Source organism: Perognathus longimembris, chromosome 3 (assembly GCF_023159225.1).
Source record: "Perognathus longimembris pacificus isolate PPM17 chromosome 3, ASM2315922v1, whole genome shotgun sequence".
In the NCBI taxonomy this organism is placed as follows: Eukaryota; Metazoa; Chordata; class Mammalia; order Rodentia; family Heteromyidae; genus Perognathus; species Perognathus longimembris.
In genome coordinates, this window is record NC_063163.1 from 41,141,876 (window position 1) to 41,164,992 (window position 23,117).

At 43.4% G+C, this 23,117-nt stretch overlaps 1 protein-coding gene across 5 annotated transcripts in view; it reads right to left on the reverse strand.

Moving 5' to 3' along the window:
- Nucleotides 1–567: 567 nt before the first annotated feature.
- Nucleotides 568–23,117, reverse strand: part of Rubcnl (rubicon like autophagy enhancer) — a 33,077-nt gene continuing 10,527 nt past the window's right edge. For 2 of the 5 annotated variants that reach the window (XM_048341357.1, XM_048341358.1), the window contains exons 3-15: nt 19,861–20,513; nt 16,382–16,464; nt 15,018–15,228; nt 13,094–13,198; nt 12,351–12,408; nt 11,067–11,199; nt 10,018–10,163; nt 7,980–8,044; nt 5,909–6,147; nt 4,891–4,952; nt 3,462–3,615; nt 2,274–2,364; nt 568–1,076 (exon numbers count right to left, since the gene is read on the reverse strand). In XM_048341357.1, the coding sequence (XP_048197314.1) occupies nt 964–1,076; nt 2,274–2,364; nt 3,462–3,615; nt 4,891–4,952; nt 5,909–6,147; nt 7,980–8,044; nt 10,018–10,163; nt 11,067–11,199; nt 12,351–12,408; nt 13,094–13,198; nt 15,018–15,228; nt 16,382–16,464; nt 19,861–20,392 (1,992 nt within the window). In that variant the 5' untranslated portion in view covers nt 20,393–20,513 and the 3' untranslated portion in view covers nt 568–963. Of the gene's footprint in view, nt 1,077–2,273; nt 2,365–3,461; nt 3,616–4,890; nt 4,953–5,900; nt 6,148–7,979; nt 8,045–10,017; nt 10,164–11,066; nt 11,200–12,350; nt 12,409–13,093; nt 13,199–15,017; nt 15,229–16,381; nt 16,465–19,860; nt 20,514–23,117 lie in introns of those variants that run through there. The other 3 variants (XM_048341359.1, XM_048341360.1, XM_048341361.1) reach the window with 3 other exon arrangements.

The window sequence follows — 23,117 nt, forward strand, 5'->3', positions numbered from 1 at the left end:
CACCGAACCTAATTGACTAATGTATATGATTTTAATATTATTATTAGGGTCACCCTGTTAGGAGTATTTTCTTGCTCGGCCCACACCTGTAATCCCAGCATGCAAAAAGCTAAAGTAGGAGAATCACCAGTTAGGGACAGCCTGGCTAGTGAGGCCCTGCCTAAGGAAAAAAGAAAGAAAAAAAAGCATTTTATTCTAGGTTATTGAAGTCTTCAAATTCCTTATGTCCTGCTGTGTAGATCTGGATCCTAAAGGCTGGGATGAGGTTCTCTCTGCCCCCTTCCCTTAGCATGGACTAGAATGGCCTTGAGGACAATGTGTATGTGCTGCATATATGTAGAGCACTGCCATCTAGAGGCAACTATCTTATATTACACCTGAACTGAACCTTGGTGCAGCACTATGCTTTGAGCTCTTCTTCAAATAAATGCAACTGCAAGAAATAACCTGTGTTCCTTCTGCAACCATGCAATAAACAAAATATGTATCACTAACACAGTCATAAAATAACCTTTAATAGAAGTCTTACTCCTAAAGGAAAAGAAAGACTAAGCCAACACATTTTCAGTTGTATTTTTTTACTCATTGAAAATACCTAATCAGTTTTATAAACAAGCTGTAAGGCTGGAGAAACTGAATGGTTCACTGACAATTCATTTTTTTTAAAGTTCTAAGATTGTGCAAATGCAACTATCCAAGTACAATTTAGGAATTTCAAAAATTCTGTAAAAAAAAAAAAAACAAGAACAAGTAGCAGCAAAAAATCCAACATTTGTAAACAAAAACCCTATAGTTAACAACATTCTTCTTTTCAAACATTACATATATACAACAAATAGAAATTTAGAAATCTTTTTCTTAATATACAAGGCTTAATACCTAAAACAATTATATTAATAGTAGTCACCAATGGTTCTTTGCCTAAAGTGTGTTTTACAGTCTTTTCCACCTCACTTAGGGACATCATGTTGCTGCAGAAGACAAACTTTCCAGAAGTTTTCTCCGAGCTGTGATCCTGGCACATCGGGGGCACCCAGCAGCCTGGAAGCACTGTTTATGAAAACAAGCTCTGCAGGCTGTAAACAAGCAAGATTGGTCATCAGCAGAGGTACCATCTTTGTTTTCTCACTTATGAGCGAATGCTCATGCCCATCCTTAGACACAGAGAATCTCATCCCAGAATCCAAAGTCTTCCAACAAGAAATCAGCCAGCTTAAAACTCCCAGGTATTAAATGACGAGCAACTCCTAGTGCCATGGTGTTCAGACTGAGGTAGCAGACACCATGAGGCCTGCAGATCTGTCCCAGCACTAAAGCATGCGTTCCTCCAGACTCTGAGAGAATTGGTGGCTGATGGCTTTGGAAGAGGGCACTACCTCCCTGGAAATGGCCCTAATAAAGAGTTGCCTTGTCCCAGGTCATATCCCCTTCCTAAAAACGGACTTCATCCAGTGACTGGTCACTGTAGAGTTGAAGAATTGACTGGGCAATGATAAAAGGCCATCCTAGACCTAGAGGTTCCATGAGATAGGTTGAACTTCTCCCCTACCCAATCTGGAAGCCCTGAGTTCATTCTCCAATACCACCAGAGAAAGGGGTAGGGGGGGAGAATTAGAGAGCACACAATTCCCACAACCTTTTTTTTGTTGTTGTTGTTTTTGTCAGTTGTGGGGCTTGAACTCAGGACCTGGGCATTGTCCCTGAGCTTTTTCACTCAAGGCTAGCATTCTACCACTTTGAGACAGAGAACCACTTCCAGTTTCCTGGTGGTTAATTGGAGATAAGAGTATTGCAGACTTTCCTGCTTGGGCTGGATTTGAACCAGGATCCTCAGATCTCAGCTTCCTGAGTAGAGTAGGTAGGATTATAGCTGTGAGCCACAGATACCCTGCCACAACCATTTTTGTAAAGAGCCAAAGTCAGTATTTGGGTCTTGATTAGAACTCTGTCCCTGCGGCACAAATGCAGCCAGACACACCACCTCAATGTTGGCTGTGACAGTGATCCAATTACAAAATATGGGCAAAAATGGGATCGTCTCCTCTATTTCACACCTTCCCCCACCCCATCAGCCATTATGCCTGCCTCACCCACACCCCGTGTGCTCAAAACTATCCAGGTACACACCAACATTAGGTACTTTAAATCATTGTCTGGGGCTTATGTTTATTAAACAAATATTTTGCTTAAGTTAATTTTACAATTAAGCTATTAAATTGAAATTAACTTTGCAATTAAAGGAAACTACTGTTAGGCTTATGTCATTAAAATACCTGAGCATCTCCTACAGGTTGTGGTCTGAAATGGGAAGATGACAGTCGTACTCTGGCAAAATTCACAGATGAAGCCCTTTCCCTGGCACAGCTACGAGAGAAGGCACACAAAGGTTACTGAGCAGCAATGAGCATCTTCCTGAAGAAACCAGTCTATTATAAGTCCGTCCTTCCACCCTTCCTTCCTTCCTTCTTTCTTTCCTTTCTCTTTCCTTTCTTTTTTCTTTCCTCTTCCTTCCTTCCCTCCCTCCCGCCCTCCTTCCCTCCGTTCTTTCTTCCTTGTATTTTATGCTTGCTAGGTAAGTGCTCTACCTCTTGAGCCTTTGAAGGCCCCTGTCCTTTTACATTTCTAGTTTGTTTTTGAGATATAGCCTCTGGATAATTGTTCCAGGACTGGCACACCTTATCTAAATAGCTGGGATTACAAGCATGTACATCTTATCTAGAGCAATATGTGTTCTTAAATGATGGAATTTCAAGCTGAGAATGATGATGTATGTTTGTAAACCCAAGTGTTTAGAGACTGAAGTAGAAGGATCCTAGGACAACAGAGCAAGACAAAGTCTCAAAAATTAAAATAAAACAAATTCATTAATTCAATGATGAAATGTCATTTCTGATGGCTGTATAACCTTCCTGTTCCACTAGAGCCAAAGCCCTCATGGTTTACTTCAAGGTGGAATGGCCTGCAAGTAGGGAGGGCCCTCAGACTGAAAAGTCAAGAGTGCTTCATTTGTGACCCAGCCCTGCCAGTTCCCAGCAGGGTGATCCAAATCTGCTAATCACAGCTATGAGTCTGTTTCCTCATCTGTGAAGAGCATTGACTTTCTGCCAGGACCTGTCCCAGGTGTTCTGTACTTGACTCTTTGTGTGTGTGCACCAGTAGAAGGGCTTGAGTTCAGGGCCTAGACACTATCTCTTAGCTTTTTCACTCAAGGCTCATACTCTACCACTTGAGCCACAGCTTTGTTTCCACTTTGTTGTCAATTAATTGGAAATAAGTGTCTCATGGAGTTTCTTGCCTGGGATAGCTTTGAACCTGGATCCTCTCAGACCTGAGGCTCCTTGAGTAGCTAGAATGACAAGTATGAGTCACTGGTCCCTGACTCCATCGGGGTTTCTGAGTGAGGTGAATAGGGTCAGGTCCTGGCAGAAGACCACACCTGCTTCCCACCTCCCCACCCTCACCTCGCAGCCTGCCACATGTGTGAGAGAAACTTTCAGAAGGTCCTTGAGCAGGGGTGCCAGCAGCCCTTTCTTGGTCCTGACCAGGTCGTCCATGGAGAACAGGTGGAGTTCATCAGTTAAGTGTCCAGGCAGCTGCTCAAAGGCCTTCAACACGCTGCCAGAGAGGAAGCAAGAGAGTTCAGAAAGCCACGCACTCATCACACACAGGGTGGGGAAGGGCTCCGCTGGGGGTTCCGCCACTAACACTAATCGTGTGAAGTCGACTTTGAAAAGCCTAGCCCTGAGAACACTGGACCGTGTTCCTCACTTGACATATGGCAAGTTTGCTTAGGAACCAAGAAAAAGTTACAATTCCATGGAAGCTCACTGTGAAAGTAGACAGGGCCAAAAATACAATTCCTAGATTGCCCATACTCACATCCAGCAAAGAACACACAGCACTTGATGAACTTCAAGTCTTTCCTTCTTTCTTTTCTTCTTTTTTTACATTTTTGAGAGATGGTCTCAGTCTAAGCTAGCCTCAAAATCACTATGTAGCCTATGCCTCAGACTCAAAAGTCCTAGAATTAGAGGCAAGCTCAAGCTTTATTTTTTAATGTTTATTCAATGTGTTTCTTGTTTATTTTTGTGCCAGTACTGGGGCTTGAACTCAAGACTTGGGTGCTATCCCTTAGTTTTTTTACTCAAGGCTAGCACTCTACCACTTGAGTCACAACTCCACTTCCAGCTTTTTGCTGGTTAATTGGAGATAGAGTCTCCTAGACTTTCCTGCCTGGGATGACTTCGAATTGCAATCTTCAGATCTCAGCTTCCTGAGTAGCTAGGATTTAAGCGTGAGCCACCAGCACTTGAAGGTAGTCAAATTCTTAGAGAAGCAAAATAGAAAGATGGATTTCAGGGGTCTAGGGGAAGGAGAGAATGAGCAGTAAGTGGATAATGAATACAGAGTCTCAATTTTGCAAGATGTACAGAGTTCCGGAGATGAATAGTGGAGACAGAAGCACAACAATGGGAAGGTGTTCAATGTTACTGAAGCATATACATAAATGGCTAAGACGGTAATTTTATGTTCCATGATTTATCACAATTTACTAGTATTATTGTTAATTTTTTTAAAGCCATTGGCTACAATTGTTTCCCTTTCATCCTTGTCCTGTTTTGATTTTGTTTGTTTGTTGAGTTTTGGGCTGGAACCCAGAGCCAAGACTAATGCTCCATCATGATTTATATTCCCTGCCCACCTCAACCTTTTTAACAAGTTAAATTCTCCCCCTGGTGATTTAGCAGGTTGCAGAAATGTGCATCCCCCAGGAGAGCTGGGGGTTGGCCATTACTGTGCAAAGAGGCCAGCAGAGCAGGACCACGATGAGGGAGCTGGAGGTAGAACAGACTGGAGGGGAAATGTGACCATCCCAGCCAAGCATTGCACCTGTCAGCAAACCTGCAACTCTTCAACAGCTTCTTGACATGAAACAGCTGCTCCCGGATGTCCTAACGCGAGAAGACAAACAGGGAGGGGAAGGAAATGTGATAAAGGACATGGGCCATGGGTACATTAAAGTTAGGAATTATCACTCACCTTAAAATGCTACCCCTACATTCAAGAAAATAATCTTTTAAGTCTGGTGCTGGTGGCTCACTTCTGTAATCCTAGCTACTCCGGAGGCTGACACCTGAGGATGGATGGTTCAAAGCCAGCCTGGGCAGTAAAATCTATGAGACTCTTATTTCCAATGAGCCACCAAAAGCCAAAAGTGGAGGTGTAGCTCACGTGGTAGAGTTTCAGCCTTGAGAAAAAGCCAAGGAACAGCATTCAGTCCCTTAGTTCAATCCCCAGTACACACACACACACACACACACACACACACACACACACACACGCACACACACACACACCCGTAGGAGTTTATAAGCTGACATTCATGGATCTACAGCTGTCCTGGCTGGTCCCAGGATTTGTGGATCCTTCCTTCTGGGCCTTCTTTGAGAAAAACACCAAGTAGGCTGGGACCAGTGGCTCTCCCCTATAACTCCAGCTACTCGGGAGGCTGAGATCTGAGGATGGCAGTTAGAAGCTAGCCTGGGCAGAAAAATCCATGAGACTTTTATTTCCAATTAACCACCCAAAATGCCAGAAGTGGAGATGTGGTTCAAGTGGTAGAGTGTCAGCCTTGAGGCAAAAAGCTCAAGGACACCGCAAAACCTCTCTTGTTCAATCCCCAATATATACAAATCTAAAACTCAGTTTGGGAGGAGCTCATGCAAGTGAAGTTGCTCTCCCCACCTCCACACACCCCCCCCTCCAAAGGGAAAGCTTTAGTCACTTCATGGTTCATCCGCTCCAGGCCTGTCTGGAGACACCTCGAAACTAGACTGATGTGCATGTCCCACCAGCAGACCCTGTGCTCCCCCAACCCCCTGCCTGCCCTGCCAAGGTACCTGCCCACCTTCACCCTGTCCAGTTCCTTGGCTTTCGCGTACAGACTATGGCTGGTGCTCATCAGGTTGAAAATGGGCTGGTGCCATATGCTGTCGAGCAGGTGTTTGGAGAAATTGCTGACGGAGTACTTCCTGAAATCCCACATGGTCAGGATGCGTGCAGGGATGCAGGACTCGGCAGAGGAATGGCAGCACGCACAGAAATACCTGCCCAGGTACTCGCAGTACCGAAGCCGCTTCACAAACTCTGCCAAACACAGGGGAAGAAGGTGAGCCCACGCCCGCCCGTGGCTGGTCCACCTCCACCGCAGACTCAGAGGCTGGGAGTGTGAGACCTTGCCTCAGCTGGGATGGCTCCTGAAGGAATTCGGGACCTAAATAGTCACCATTCGTGGACGTTGCTATGGTGGAAGAGATGTCAAAAGAACAAGAATCTTCCTAAATAGCACTGGGTTGGGAAGATGGACAAGGAACACTGCAGAGGGGGCATAAAGAATTTTCCATTTAGGATCTAGAAATCTGGTAGGGACTGTGGGTCTCACCTCCCACTAGCCAGAACACTCAGGGCAAGTCAGACTGTCTACCACCCAACTGTCCTGAAGCCACAGAAACTCAACTCAGATGTGTGAGACATCACACATGGGTAGCATGCTTTGTGGATTCATAAGCAGGACACATATAATGCTAGGAAGTAGAATCCAAAAGAATTGCTCGATAATTAAGCAGAGAGGCCGGAGATGCAGGGGGACAGAAAAACAACGCTCAGGCTCCTTCCAGTCAAGGAAACACATAATCACTGAGATTTTCAGCTCTGTCACAGGCTGACACAAATCCAGAGGCTCCTGCGCAAGTGAGGTGTTGGGAGGTAGGTGCTAAGGGAGTGCCTAGGGTACACTTTATTCTTACATGTGTAGTAGTTCTTTCTGCAGTATAGTTCTTCCAGATAGAATGGAAGGTCCTCAAGACAGCACATGGATACAATTATTATTTGGATGATCATGCAGGGGCAACTTCCACGATCATCAAAGCCCAAGTGGCTCATGCCTATAATCCAAGCTACTCAGGAGGCTGAAATCTGAGGACTGCAGTTTGAAGAGAGCCCAAAGCCTGTTGTAAATGACAATTGTGCTTACTTTGTAAAGTGAATGACATGGATAAATTAGGGAGAGAGGAAATCCTAGAAATGGGATGTAATGGCACCCTCTCTGAGGACAGAATATTCCATAACTGGGCTGTCCAACACAGCACCCTAGGGTGAGTGACATTCAGCAATGGAGGATATAGTGGTTTGCTCACAAATGCGGCCTTGCTAGTCTAACTGAGAAATGAGTGACGGAAAGAAAACCAGTCATAACTGGGATGGCTACAGGCATGACCATCCAAGCGGAGAGAGGAAGCCCCCGTTTCTGCTTTCAGCTTGTAATCTCCTGACGTGGAGCTCCTCACAGGACAAGGAATTCTAGGTCTTGAAAGGGAAGTTTGAATGGCTCACTGGAGAAGCTTGCTTTTCTAGGCTTCCATCACCTTAGAAATGAGCCCCTCGGGCCAATTCCTTAAATTCTCAGAGAAGGCGGCCCAGCTCCTTGACAAGTCACTCACACAGCAAATATGTTTTGAAGACTGAGTATGGGTCAGGTAGGTGCTTCTTCTTTGCTAGGGAGAAAGCAGTGAAGCCTGAAAATATATCTACTCGTGTGGGACTATTAGCTAGTGGAGAAGACAGATAAAGATAAATCAATAAAATATAAGCATTGTCTTGGAAGAACATAGTAAGGATAAAAATAAATAGGACCCCAGTGGGGGCATGCCTATATAATCTCAACACCTTGGAGGCTGAGGTGGGAAGGTCATTAATTAGAGGACAGTCTGGACTGTCCAAGGTAGGAAGGGAGGGAGGGAAGGAGGGAGGGAGAGAGGGAGGGAGGGAAGGAGGGAGGAGAGCTTCATGGAAATAAAACTTTTAGAATAATTTATTAATGGCATCTCTCACAGAAGCAATGTGCTGCCCAGGTCTGGTACTATTTGCTCAGCCATGGTGCAAGAAGGCAGCACAAGCCAGCAACCAGGATCCATACTTACTCGGCTCTACAGAAGTTCCACAGCCTGCACAGACAAAGTTCTGTGCCACAATCACCAGGTCCCTCCTGAGGACAGAAAACAGTGATCATTATTACATTGCAGAAGTGACCAATGGGCCGTTTGTCACCGATTGGAAAAGTGATTGACATGACAGCATGGTTCATGACTTGAAGCTTTTATTTAATCTTGTTTGAGGTGGGAGTTGTTCCAGTACTAGGGCTTGAACTCAGGGTCCGAGTTTGTTCACTCAAGGGTGGCACTCTATCACTTGAACCTCAGCTCCAGTTCTATCTATTTGGTGTTTAGTTTGATATAAGAATTCCACAGACTTTCCTGCCTGAGCTGGCACTGAACTGTGATCCTCACATCTCAGCCTCTGAGTAGCTAGGGTTACAGGTATGGGCTGACAGCACCTGGCACATTTGATCATTTTTAATTTTTTTTCAATATGGTTTTTCTAATTGAAATATCTTGGTCTCTTCCCCCTCTTAGTTTGTTTAAGACAGTCTTAGTATATAGCCGACTGGTCAGGAACTTACAATCCTCTTGCCTCAGCCTCCCAAGTGCTGAGATTATAGGCATGCACTACCACACCCAGCTTCTATCAAGTACTACCACACAATGAGATAGTTCAGATTCTTAAAACTCTGAAAAAGCACAGTGAGTATCACAAATAACTTCTCCCCAAAGGGACTTCTGATGGGCTTGTGACTGCCTCTACCCAGGAGCCAGGAACATTCACAAGTAGGACTTGAGACACATTGTCTGGAATCAAGTTCAGGAGACCAGACTGAAAGATGAAGCCCATGGGATGTTCCAACTGGATCCAAAAAGTTTTAAATAAGTAAGAGCTAATGCAAGAAAAAGCTCTCAACCATTCCTGCAAGGAAAAAAGCACCTGTGGAAGTTATTTTCTAATTTACTCTTATGTCATGATTTCACCTGTGACCTGGAAATATGGACAAAGAGGTAGAACTTGATTGTAGTTCAAGGTCAGAAAAAATTGCCAAGGTAAGGAAATGACCCCTCACGATGCTTAGTGAGTCTTCCCCCAAGCAACCCCAGAGACCTTGGCATCCTCCCAAAAGAAAACATAGAAGATACAGTCTCAACATATATTTACCTATTATCTACCTATCTGACTTTTTTTTTTTTCTTGCCAAGTCCTGGGGCTTGGACTCAGGGCCTGAGCACTGTCCCTGGCTTCTTTTTGCTCAAAGCTAGCACTCTGCCACTTGAGCCACAGCGCCACTTCTGGCCATTTTCTGTATATGTGTTGCTGGGGAATCGAACCCAGGGCTTCGTGTATAGGAGGCAAGCACTCTTGCCACTAGGCTATATTCCCAGCCCCACCTATCTGACTCTTAAACACACACACACACAAACACACACATACATGCACGCACACACACACATCCCATAAACAATCTATGTTTAAAATACACTATATATAACATATTTTGTGTGTGATATACATATTTTATGTACGTGTTATATATAACATATATGTTTACTTGCTTTTCACATCACTTTGGTTGTTTTATAAACTTTTCCAATTTTGTTACTTCTCAGCATTAAACATTTTTATTTATACATCTATTTCTAAATTTTCATATATCTCTCAAGATTCAATTTTTCTTTTAAAAAATTAACATATTTTTCATTTTGGCCAGGCATCAGTGGCTCACACCTGTAATATTCATGAGGCTGAAACCTGGGTCTCCACTACTGGCGCGCACACACACACAAATGCATGCACATACAATTTTCAGTTGTTATGTGATATTCATAATTAAAGATAGATAAGCCACACTCTCAACCTGTCAATGCTGTCAGAACCCCAAATACCTACAATAAACAAGGCTCCAAGAAAATTAAGACAGAAAACAACACCCCACTTTCCTTTGCTAAAACAAAATTTCCTATTTCTGTAATATTGCTATTTCCTCTGAATACTTTCATGAATGTATGATGAATCCAGTGGGACCTATCACTACCTGTTTGGAGTGAACTGGGGATGTGGCAGCCCCATACTTACTTGAGAGGTGGATGAACATTAAGTATGATTTGAAACCTAGGTGGGGCCCAGTCTTCTGCCCCTCTGATCCTAGGCTTTGATTTCACTTCCTGTATGGACTCTATACTGGATTCAAAGTTGTTGTGTATTTGTTCTTCATTTACAACCTGTATAAGACATGTAGAGGATTTAAGGACAATGTAAGCAAGCTTCTTTCAAGACTTCAAGTGTTCAGTTAGGGAAAAAAAAATAAAGAACATCAATATTTACCATGAGACACTGAAATGCTTTCAGCTGACTGGGAAAGGGCTCTACCACTCAGCTGAGATCACTTTTCTGAGTATTTTTAGTCCATTTCTTTCCAGGCCTAGAACTTACTGAAATAGGTCATTATGACCTGAAATGCCTCAGGAATGAGAAGTCCCGCCCCTAAACCAACAACCAGCCAGAAACTGCCAATCAGAAGCCTGTTGTTGTGCCAGGCATGTTCAGTGCTCCACTCTGAACCCTGTCATCTAAAATCCAGACTCCACAAAGTAGCACCATATGCGTCACAATTTGGCCACAGTTCAAACTCTAATTCCATGAAGATACCACATACATGCATACACAGACACACACATACAAGAAACAGAAAGAGAGACAGAGACAGAAGAGACAGAAAAGAGAGAGAGAGAAAGAGAGGGAGGGAGGGAAACTGTGAGCGACAGCAACAGAGATAGGCAGAGAAAGAGAGAGACAGAGAGACAGACAGATAGACAGGCCAACACACAAACACTTGTTGTCTACTTTGCTTCTCCACTGAGAGGCACTGCTGAGGTCTGAGCCCAACAACTAGTAAAGAGAAGATGAAGAAACACAGTCTTAAGATGAGGAAACAGTCCTGGGTGTTCAAAGCAGTTCTTCATTCATTTTAATCTTCCCCAACACCCATAGACCACTCAAGGAATCATAAACAAGTGTCCTGATCTGGCCATTTCACCAGTAAAAATGGACCCATTCTTATTGGTCAATTCACCAATATGAATTTAAGAACTGTTGATTCACTGTCCATTGATGTGAATACTTACTATCGAGCCAGCTGCAGTCAGGGAAACAGGCACCTGAGAACTAGCAACAGACAAAGTCCTGTTTTTCCGGAAAATTCTGAGCAACTCTGTGGCTAATAACTCGGCAGAATTGAAGGATGGCTGGTAAGTAGCACTGAAACACATGAGATGCAGAGACTGGAAAACTGTGGGCATGAGGAATCTGTTTGGAACCTTTCTCAGGGTCCCAACTTTCTTGCACCCCTCAAAACTGAGATGGGGCTGTTATGTGAGAACATTCATCTACTAGGGGCTGAGCAACTTACACAGGACAATTGATTCATCCAGTCTCAGGACACAGGGCATCTTCCATTTACTGATAGTACTCAGATTTGAAAGTGTGGTATGAAGGACACTGATTTAAAACCAGAAGATCTGAATTCAAGTCTTGCTTTTGCTGTGATCTGAGGCACATCTTGTATAAGCCTTAGCTTATGTCAATAAAATAGTTTAACACACACACACACACACACACACACACATACACGTTTATGAGACTAACCTAGCCTGTCCACAAGTATTAAATGAGAATGTGTACAAAAATCTTTGATGCATTGCAAAAGATAGTAACCTTGGGGTGCTTGGGTTTGAATATGGGCAGTGTCTCTCACAGGTTCATAGGACAAGGGCTTGGCTCCCCAAAGAGGTGGTGGAATCTTTTGGGAGGTAGAATCTAAGGGGAGGGCCTTAGGCTATTAGGAATGTGTTCATAAAGGATTATGGAGCCAGAGATGGAGGCACTGGTGACTCATGCCTATTATCCTAGCTATTCAGGAGACTGTAATTCTGAGGGCTGGGATTCAAAGCCAGCCTTTGCAAGAAAGTCTGTGAGAGTCCGTTTCTAATTAGTATAAATTTGGAAGTAGAACTATAGCTCAAGTCGTAAGAGACTTGAATGAAAAAGCTAAGGGACGGCATCCCAGACCCTGAATTCAAGTCCTAGTACTATAACCAACACACGTGCGCACACACACACATACATGTTGGACCCCATCCTTCCCCCCTCCTTTTGCCATCTGCCACCATTCACTGTTCATACCAGAACTGAACCAAGGAAACTTCCAAAATTGAACTTCTCTACATGGGATAGCTGTCTCCGGTAGTTTTGTTACAGTACAATGAGAATCCTAATATAAGAAGTGACTGATTTGTTTGAGGAGGCAATCTCCATCGTTACAACTGATTGCCCCAGGTGTAAGGTATCAGAAACTCTCAGAACCTCCCAGGAAACCACCCATGTGCATGGTGCACGTGGAAGCCAGGTACCTCTTAGATGGGCAGGAGCATCCACAGGTTTCCATGACAGCATTAGACTCCTCAAGTCCTGTAGGAAAAGGAAAGAAAAGGTAGTGAGGGCTTCAGTCTGTTGCAACCAGCCATCACCCACTTTATAAAACTACAAATGAAAAGCTCTGCAGCTCAAGAAGAGCCAGCTGGCTGTTCAGCATGCCTGGGCTTCGGGTTCCTCTGAACTGCTGCCCTAACCTCCCAGCTGCTAAACAACTACTGCCAACACTGAGACTCCAGATAATGATGTAAGATGGGATTCCATCTAAACATTTCATCAAACTATAATTGAGAGGCCACAGAGAGAGCAGATCATAACTGATATCCCCATTTCCACTCATTTCCACAAGTGAGAGAGAATCGCTCTGGAGATGACTTTTTTTTTAATATACAACTCACATTTTATTTTAGTTCAGTTCATAATATAGGAAAAAGTAAAAATAATACTTAAATAATTTTTCTATTTTTATGGTACACTGCTACAGACACATAAGAATGATACAATTAAAACATTTTTCCTTCTAAATGTATCTCTACTTCTGAAAACTGAAAGTATTAGTGAAAATGACTTGATTTTTTAACATCAGGGACATAATCTAGCTTTGTCAGGAATCTCTTTTCAAGCCATTCTTATAACTAGTGTTGTGTAAAACACATATTAGGGTGTGTGCAGAAGGACATGGAAGGCAGCTGGTCCCTTCCAATGTGTTTCCAACTCTTACCTAAAATGACAAAATCATCAAGGTTACTCTTGCAGGCCGCCTTCCCTCCATGGGAGGGAGAGGACGGGTCAGCCATAGTGCTGGCCACTGGTAACGAGGCACAACCTAGGAAAAGAAGGAAGCGGTTTCACCATGAAGAAAACGGAAAAGTGTGCAACCTGAAACGTTCAGCTAACCAGAAGCAGGGAAATGAAAGCTCTAGAAATTATTTTGAAAGAATTTTACAACGCAGCATCAAGAAATGAAAAATGAAGGCAGCTAGTTTTGTCTTCTAATATTCACAACAATTTAAGTAGGAGAGATGGAGACTCATGGTAATCCGCCTACTTTTTAGGCATGTTCAAAATTTTCTTTAATATAAAGTTCAGAAAAGAAATGAAAGAAGATGAAAAAAAACCAAAAACAAGACAGCTTCACAGTGAGGCAAATAGTATAGAAGAAATAAATATTCTACTAGGTTTAGGAGTTACACCCAAAATTTGGGTCTACCTGAAACCTGGGAATATGGACTTTCCTTGTAGATGAAAGATGAGAAAACAAGTTTCCTCCTCTCCTCTCCCCTCCCATCGTTCTCTTCTCTCTCCTCCCATCTTTTCTCTTCTCTCCCCTCCCTTCTTTTCTCCTCTCCTCTCCTTCTCCCTCTTCCTTTCCTTCTTCCTCCTCTCTTTTACCCATCCTTTCCCTTCCCTTCTCCTCCTCTCCTCCCATCCTCTTCTCTCATTTTCTTTCTTCCCTTGCCCTTTCTCTTCCTTTCCCCACCCCTCCCTTGCCCGCCTCTCCTTTTTCTGTTAGATAAATAAACATATTAAGTTAGAAGTTAACCATGAATGCCTTTATGTTATAGACATGTTTATATCAGCAATGGATACACTGAAATGTACACCAGCTGCCCAGAAATGAAGTGTTGAGGTAGAGGAGCTAGGGCAAACCATGTGGACAAGTGTGACAGGTTCCAGCCACCTAGAATGAACACTAGGGAGAGAGATCCAGGGCTAACATCACAGATTCAAAGATATGAACTAAAGGGGGAATAAAATGAATGAAGCTATGACCTGAGTAAATTCTTCCAGAAAGCAACTATGGAAAAAGAACAAGCACTAAAGACAAGACTTGCATTAGGAAATGATTAGACAGTAGCAAACACTATCATTGGCTGTCAGCAGTGGTACCCTTTCTTACTAGAAGAACTTCCTGGGTCCCAAAGGAGGGGATCTTGTACTCAGAGCCTGTCAGAGCTGGTCCTCCTCTCCGTGCCTCATAACTCCAGGAAGGAAGCCCCTGGAGGAACATCACATCCTATGTACCACTGCTTTACAGCAAGGAGCGCAACAGGACAGGCTTTTTGCTGAGTGGATAGAAAAGGACTACTTGGGAAAGGAAAGAAAGTGGGAGCCACGCACTGGTGGCTCATGCCTGTAATCCCAGCTACTCAGGAGAGATCTGAGGATCTCAGTCCAAAGGCAGCCGGAACAGAAAAGTCCCTGTGAGTCTCTCATCTCCAATTAACCACTCAAAAACCGGAAGAGGAGCTGTGGCTCAAAGTGATAGAGTGCTAGCCCTGAGCAGAAAGAACTCAAGGACAGCATCCAGGCCCTGAGTTCAAACCCCACAACCACCACCACCAACAACAACAAAAAAGGTGGGGGACGGAACAGGGACTAGGAAACATCAGCCACTACAAAAAGAAAAGTAAAACAAACAAGTCCCAGAAAGAAAAAAAAGAAGAAAAGTCACAGCCTTTGAAAACTGGCTTCAGCTTAATAACTGAACCCAAGGCAGAATGACAGCAATAGTGGGGATCTCAGGAGCTATGCCAGACATTTTAGACACAAAACTGCATGGTGCATCCTGTGAGACACGGCAGAGGGGAGAAGACGTGTATGGAGCACACAGCATCAAGCATGCCCACACTTGCCCCACTTGCCTTCATAGCTGCTCTCTGAAAACATGGAGAAACAGGGTTCTGGCTTTGGATGGTTATAAAAGGTCACTTCCGGGCCATCTTGATCATTCCGGAAGGACGGGCTGGCTTCCTCCCTGTTGTAGCTCTCTGTCTGCAGCTGAATCCGCATGTCCCACTTCATTTTCTCCATGGCTGAGATTATCATATCTAGCACATGAAAGTGGGCATTCTCCTGCAGAAAACAAAGACAATCAAAACACAAGCATAATCAACTCTCTTTCTTTCCTTTACGTACTTCATTGTCAGTACTGGGACTCAAACTCAAGGCCTCACACTTTTATTTGGCTTTTTGCTCAAGGCTGGCACTCTACAACTTGATCCACACCTCCACTTCTGTTTTGTTACTGGTTCATTGGAGTTAAGAATATTATCATGGATTCTTCTGCCTGGGCTGGCTTCAAACTGTGATCTTCAAATCTTAGCCTCTTTTTATAGATTTATTTTTTTAGATTTTAAATTAGATTTGAAGATTTGTTTTAGATTTGGGGTTTAAGAATACCTATGTAAATCCCAGTGGCTCATGCTTATAAATCCTAGCTGCTCAGGAGGCTGAGATCTGAGGATCAAGCCAGTTTGGGCAAGAAAGTTGATAAGATTTTTTTTTGGGCCAGTCCTGGGGCTTGAACTCAGGGCCTGCGTACTGTCCCTGGCTTCTTTTTTCTCAAGGCTAGCGCTCTACCACTTGAGCCACAGCACCACTTCTGCCTTTTTTTATATACATGGTGCTGAGGAATCGAACCCAGGGCTTCATGTATACAAGACAAGCACTTTATCACTAGGACATATTCCCAACTCCAGTTGATAAGATTTTTTTATCTTCAATTAATCACCAAAAATCCAGATGTTGAGCTGTGGCTCAAGTGGTAGAGCTCTAGCCTTCAGGGGAAAAAATGCTCAGAGACAGGGCCTTTACCCTGATTGCAAGTCCTAGGACTGGCACAAAAAAAAAGGAAGAAAAAAAAGAAGTCCCATGTAAGTGAAGTCTATGCAGATAAAACCTAAGAATTCACTTAACTGGATTATTCTAGATCACCTATAACCCACATCATCCAGAGACATAGTTGAATTCCTCATAGTAGAAAGTCGTAGGTTGCTTGGTGGTATCTCAATAGCTGACCTGACTCATCAACTATGCAAAACTTACCAGCTGGACAGCCATTGTTATAGGAACCTTCTCAGCCTCATGTTCCCAGTGACTTCAAAGATGAAGAGGAAATCTATTTGCTACGTCTCCTCAAGGCAAAGCCTTCAGATTTCAATCAGAACAGCACTACTAAGAGACTAGAATGGTCAGTATTTAAGGAGAAAAGGAAGATGGCATTTACCTTGTCTATGTCAAAAGGCAGTATAAATGTCTCCAGTGAATAGGAATTCAAAGAACTGGCTCTTCTGTTCACTTGATCAGCGCCTGTCAGTCATAAGATTGTTACTTAAAAATGGAAGTCGAAAGATTATATAAGAAACAATCCTAGAGTACAGCTTCTAAATATTACATTAAAAAAGCAAAAGAACTGCTGGATAGCCATGTTTGATGTATGTAATCCTAGATAGTTGGGAAGCTAAGATCCGAGGATCACATTTTGAAGCCAGCCTGGGAAGAAAATCTGTTAGACTCTTACCTTCAATTAGCCAGAAAAAAAAAAAAAGCCAGAAATGGAGGTATGGCTCAAGTGGGAGAATGAAAGCCTTGAGCAAAATAGGAAAGGGGCAGTTTCTAGGCCCTGTGTTCAAATCTCAGTACTAGCATAAAAATGAACAATGAAACAAAAAACTTGTCCCATTCTAGAAGAAACCAAGCTGAGAGAAGAAGAAAGACTTAGTGCCAATCCTTCTACAGGTCGCCAATGGCCTAATTGAAAGGTTATCCTAGAAGAATTGTTGGACTGGAGAAGCCCAGTGAATAGAAAGAAGACAGAGAAGGAAAAGGGGAAATTGAGAAGGAATCATTCTCAAAGAATGCCATAGAATGACAAGATCACACCTGGCATTGTGGCTCAGGACTGTAATCCTAGCTAGTCAAGAGGCTGAGAGCTGAGGATCATAGTTCCAATCCAGCCAAGGCAAGAAAGTCTGTGAGACTCTTATCTCCAATTAACCACAAGGAAACTGAAAGTAGAACTGTGGCTCAAAGTGGTAGAGTGCTAGCCTTGAGCAAAACAGCTCAGGGACAGCACCCAGGCCCTATAACCGACAAAAAAAAAAAAAAAAAAAAAAGAAGAATTACAAGATCACTTCTCCAACTCACTGCAATTGACCCCAAACTTCCTGTTACATACACCAAATCATCTGAACAAAAGTCACCCTTGCTTCTCTAAAAATTATCTTCCAGTCCAAACCAAGGAGAAACTGCAGAAGTCAACCATCCTTGTCCCCACTGCTGGGCCATTACCAATAATGACAGCCATCAAAACAAGCACTTAGCTTGTCATGTGACTTCCTTTGGTAGCCTCAGGAGCAAAAATGTCTGTGACAACCATAAGAGTTGAGTCTTCCTGCTACATTGGAAGGAAATGCTGTATGTCCTCATGGTTACATGCTCCAGGGCTGACAAACCAACACAAACAGGGTCACTCAGATGGTCAGGACTGTAGATGGAGCACAGACAATTTGGGACTTCTTAGCTGGGGTTGGTGAAGTTTTTCAGCAAATGGAGTGAATATTGTAGGATGGGAGGGCCCTACCATAAATGTGGTATCTATGCCATTCTGCCAGTACCTGTGCTTCCCATTATTGTTTCACATGAGAAAAAGAAAGAACTAGATTGGTCAGGACTTCTCTTCATCTCGCAGAATGAATCCCTTTAGCAGCTTAAAGATAGACTCTCAAAATATGGGATGATTCTTAAAGGCACTGAAAAGGACTGTCTTTGGACAAAGGAGATGCAATACCTATTTTGTTTGTGTTGGGTTTTGATTTTCTGCAAAAAAGACCAAGAGACAGTATAAGCATGAGTTAGAGGATGACTTCCTATACAGAGATAACACCAAATGGCTTGGGGCAGGCCTCACAGATCATTTCAGTCAGTGACAGCTCACCATGATAATTTTGTTTTGGTTTGGTTTTGTACCAGTTCTGGGGCTTGAACTTAAGGCCTGGGTGCTGTCCTTAAGCATTTTTTGCCCAAGGCTAGTGCTCTACTACTTGAGCCATAGCTTTATTTCCAGCTTTTTTGGCAGTAAACTGGAGATAAGGGTCTCAAGGACTTTACTGCTCCAGCTGGCTTGGAACCACAATCCTCAGATCAAAGGCTCCTAAGCAACTAGATTACAGACAGGAGCCACCAGTGCAGAAACTTGGGGCCTATATGCTCACTTTTGGCCCTCTACCACTTGAGACACACTTTAAGAACAGTATTTTGCGGGCTATTGGAGTCTCTCAGACTTTTCTGCCCCCACTGTTTTCAAACTGAGATCCTCAGACCTTAGCATACTGAATACCTAGGAGTACATCCAGGAACCTGAACAAAGTCATTCTTTTCCTTTAAACCTCTCAGCAGTTGAGCAAAACATAGGGGGGGGGACCCTGCAATGTTCAAATTTGGTTATTACCTTAAAATTGCCATTGAAAAACAGCCCCAAAATCTACTACTTCTAAGCTAAAGTGTTAAAAACTGACATCATCTTTCATTTTGCTTTTCAAACATTTTCAATAGAACAAGTAAACTTTGTGTTTTGAGAAACACAAATAAGACACAGCTCTCAGGTAGAGAGCTTTTAAAATTATTTTTAAGGAAAAAAACTTTATAAACTATTTGAAGTAGGGTTCTAACAGCCATACAAATAGAGCAAAGCACGAATAAAATACAAAGAATATCTTAAAAATAAAACAAAGGGCTGGGAAAACCAACTAATAAAGAGTACTTGCCTATGGGCTGGGAATATGGCCTAGTGGCAAGAGTGCTTGCCTCGTATACATGAGGCCCTGGGTTCAATTCCTCAGCACCACATATACAGAAAATGGCCAGAAGGAGCGCTGTGGCTCAAGTGGCAGAGTGCTAGCCTTGAGCAAAAAAGAAGCCAGGGACAGTGCTCAGGCCCTGAGTTCACGGCCTAGGACTGGCCAAAAAAAAAAAAAGAGAGTACTTGCCTCGCATACATGAAGCCCTGGGTTCAATTCCACAGCATCGCCAGAGGTGGCGCTGTGGCTTAGGTGGTAGAGTGCTAGCCTTGAGCAAAATGAAGCCAAGAACAGTGCTCAGGCCCTGAGTTCAAGCCCAGACTGGCATAAATAAATAAAGCATTCCACAATAGCGTTAACCAATGGACTCAAGTTACACTTCGCATAGATCAGCTCACTTGGGGAATTTAGTATGTGAACAATATGTACGCTACCTCATGAGAGTGCTCTTGTTTTAACTGTGTCTAATTTTTTGCACTCTTACCATTTTCTGATCACTGTTCCTACAGGTAAATAGAACAGATGTGGAGAGCACATGGCCTGTAGGAGCACTGTTGTGAGACCAAGCTCTCTCTGACTAGGCAGAAATGCCTCCTCCCTCCCACACTGCACTCACAGTGTGCTGTTAGTCTCCCTTGCAGACAAGTTAATGAGCTCCAAGTTCCAGAAGGCAGATGCCAGCCCAAACATAGCACATAGTATTGACTATCAACTCTGTTGAATTAAAAGGATGACCTCTTCCTGCCGTCTGAGTGGGAGGTAAATACTTGATCCACCTGCTATAACCATCCAGGTGCTGGGCTGGTGGTAACTGTGAGCTTGTGCACTTGCCTCTCATAAAGTGGTAGCCAGCCCAAGAAAAGCATGTGGGCAAAGAGGAATGAGGGAAATCGCCAGCTAACCTTACCTTTGTCTGCAGAAATCATCAAGCGAGAAGACTTGAAACAAGCACTGCCAACCTCAGGAAATGGGCAAGCAGCCAAACTCTTAGGGCCTGTGGCCATAGATGGTTGCTGAGATGGTTCTGGAAGCACCTTCTGCTCTTCTGTGGATGCCAAAAAGTCGCTCTCCTTTTCTCTTGATCCATGGGTAGAGGTGCTGCTCTCCAAGTCCACAATACCATCAGACAACAGCATTTCTGTCAGGAAGTCTCCTGGGGATTCTGGTGAGGGGCTCAAGGGAGGGTCTGCTGCTGCCCCAATGTTGTTCCCAGTGTTCTGTGCTATTGGTCCCTGGGAGGGCAGGTCCAGAGTTACTGGCTCCACACAGGGGGAGTTCAACCAGGCAGCTTTGTTCCTCCTGAGTCTGATGTCCAATTGGCAAATGGATTGGTCAGAGTCCAGGAGGCTGGGCCAACCATCAGTGTCTCCAGAGTCACGGCTGATCCCTTTCCAGGGGTCCACAGGCGAGTCCCGCCGGTCCTTACACTGTGACACCATCCTTCCCAGTGTGAGGCTGGTAGAAACTGCTCCAAACAGGATGAGCTCTCTGACAGCTGTGGTAGCCCCTGACCAGGTCCTGGAACTCACCACCTGGCCAACTGGAAGCCTGAGAGTTTGTCTGCAACAAGCAAAGCAAAAACCACTCCAGATAAATACTGGTTCAGTCACCTTTTCTTTTTTGTGCTATCACTGGGGCTTGAATTCAAGGCCTCACACTCTTACTTTTTTTGTTGTTGTTTTAGGAAAAGTTAGCACTCTACCAGTTAAGCCACCTCCACTTTGGGCTTTTTGCTAATTAGAGATAAGAATCTCATGGACTTTTCTGCCCAGGCTGACAATGAACCATAATCTTCAGATGTCAGCCTCTGGAGGAGCTGGGATTACAGGCATGAACCACCGGTGCCTAGCCTTTCTCTACAAGATTTTTCCTACGAAAGGAATACAATTCTAGTTCTCTCCACCTAAAATGTTCTTTCCCCAAATGAACATGACCCTATTGTCATCAATGCCCTGGTTTTTAAATTGCTTCCTCAAAGAAGTCTTTCCTAACTACCCGTGTCTGAACAGTTTCCCAGTCTAGCTCCCTATCACATCATCCTACTTAGTTTACGTCAGAGTGCTCACTTCCTGGTTATGTTACTGCTCCTTACTGTTAGTATTTCTATCCCACCCCATTCCCACCTGAATGCAAAACTCCTCAGAGTAAGGGCAAGTATGTTCTCTGCCAGCTCACATCTTCCATACCTAGGATTACAGTAGGAAGACCAGATAAGGCTATGCAACCAAGCAGAAATAAAGTCAAGAGATCAAGGAAAGACTTTTGTAGTAAATACAATTGTCCTAAGACTGGGTCAGAATTATTCACAGAGAAATGAAAGTGAGTCCATGTTCTCTAATGACAGGAGATTTTCTCACTCAGTGCTTATAACATGCATATTCAAATACACTAAAAAATGCTACATAGAAGACTTGTTCTTTGAATCTGTTGGGTTTGCTTGACTTGGGGACCTGAAATTCTAAGTTGTACCTTTTGAAGTGATGAGAGAGGGAAATGTATATGTACATATGTGTTTGTAGAGAGGGATATGTATACATATATGTGTATATGTATATGTCTTTAAAAAACATCATGCAAGCTCCAAATCATCATTCAAAAAATTACAGGAGCGGGCTGGGGATATAGCCTAGTGGCAAGAGTGCCTGCCTCATATACACGAGGCCCTAGGTTCGATTCCCCAGCACCACATATACAGAAAACGGCCAGAAGCGGCGCTGTGGCTCAAGTGGCAGAGTGCTAGCCTTGAGCGGGAAGAAGCCAGGGACAGTTCTCAGGCCCTGAGTCCAAGGCCCAGGACTGGCCAAAAAAAAAAAAAAAATTACAGGAGGAGATATCCATGTTAATGTCAGAGCTCACTACCTAAAATGCTTTATCTTCCTTCTCTTGATCTCAAATACTGTCTGGTGTTCCACTTTATCTCTGTCACACATCTCTTCCTCTCCAGTAATTTTGAATTTTATAATGACAAAAGGAAACCATGGATATGTTTCTAGAAAATGCCCCAAAACACAAGCACAAAGTGAAGAAAAAGCCCACACCATCCCACTGTACCCCAACAACCAACCTTGATTCATTCTTAGAAATACCCAGTTTTCCTCGCTTCAGACCATTTTCTATGAATTATCATACTTGTGATATATGCTTGTGTCATTCATATGAATTAGATTGATCTGAAGATTCAGTTTGCTTCCTATTTTTTTTGTGCTGGTCCTGGAGCTTAAACTCAGGGATTAGGTGATATCCCTGAGCCTTTTTGTGCTCAAGGCTTGTGCTCTACCACTTGAGCCATAACTCCACTTCTGGCTTCTTTTTTGATACATAATTGGAGATATGAGTCTCATGGACTTTCTGGCCCAGGCTGGCTTCAAACCCCCATTCTCAGATCCCAGCCTCCTGTGTAGCTACTATTACAGGTGTGAGCAACTAGTGTCCAGCTGCCAGTATTTTTGTATGAGCAGATTAAATTCAGTAGTTAGAATGACAAATTGGATATGAAGGCTCATGCCTATAAATTATAATTTATAATTTTTATAAAATTCTAGTTACAAAAGAAGAGGATAGTGATTTAAGGCCAGCTCTGGTAAAAAGTTCACAAGATCCCACCTTCATCTCAACCAATAAAAAGATGGGCAAATGGTGGTGTACTTGTCATCCCAGCTGTGCGGCTTGAGGTCTAGGCTGGCTCAAGAAGAAATATGAGACCATATTACAAAAAAACTAAATCAAAAAGAACGGGAAGCATAGACCAACTGGTAAGGTACCTGCCTACAGAGCATAAGGCCCTGAGTTCAACTCCCATAACACACACACACACACACACATACACACACACACACACATACACACACACACACACACACACACACACACAAGAATGACCTTATTTCCAAGTTTCCCATATATAAGATTGACCCAAATACATGCCCTGAGCAAAACCAGACTTCCTAATACAAAACAAATTTCAGAAGTAAGAACTTGTTCTATTTTCTTCTGTGAAGGTATTTTTGGTTCCCATCATTAACTAGCAAATACTGGTTGTGCCAGGTTATAAAACCAGCTCCTAATTTGGGCTGGAATAGGCAAGCAGAGCTTCAAAACTGTGTCTGAGGTCACAGCAGGCAGTGGCAAAGACAAAAGTCGGACATCCTAAGTTTCCTGCGGAGG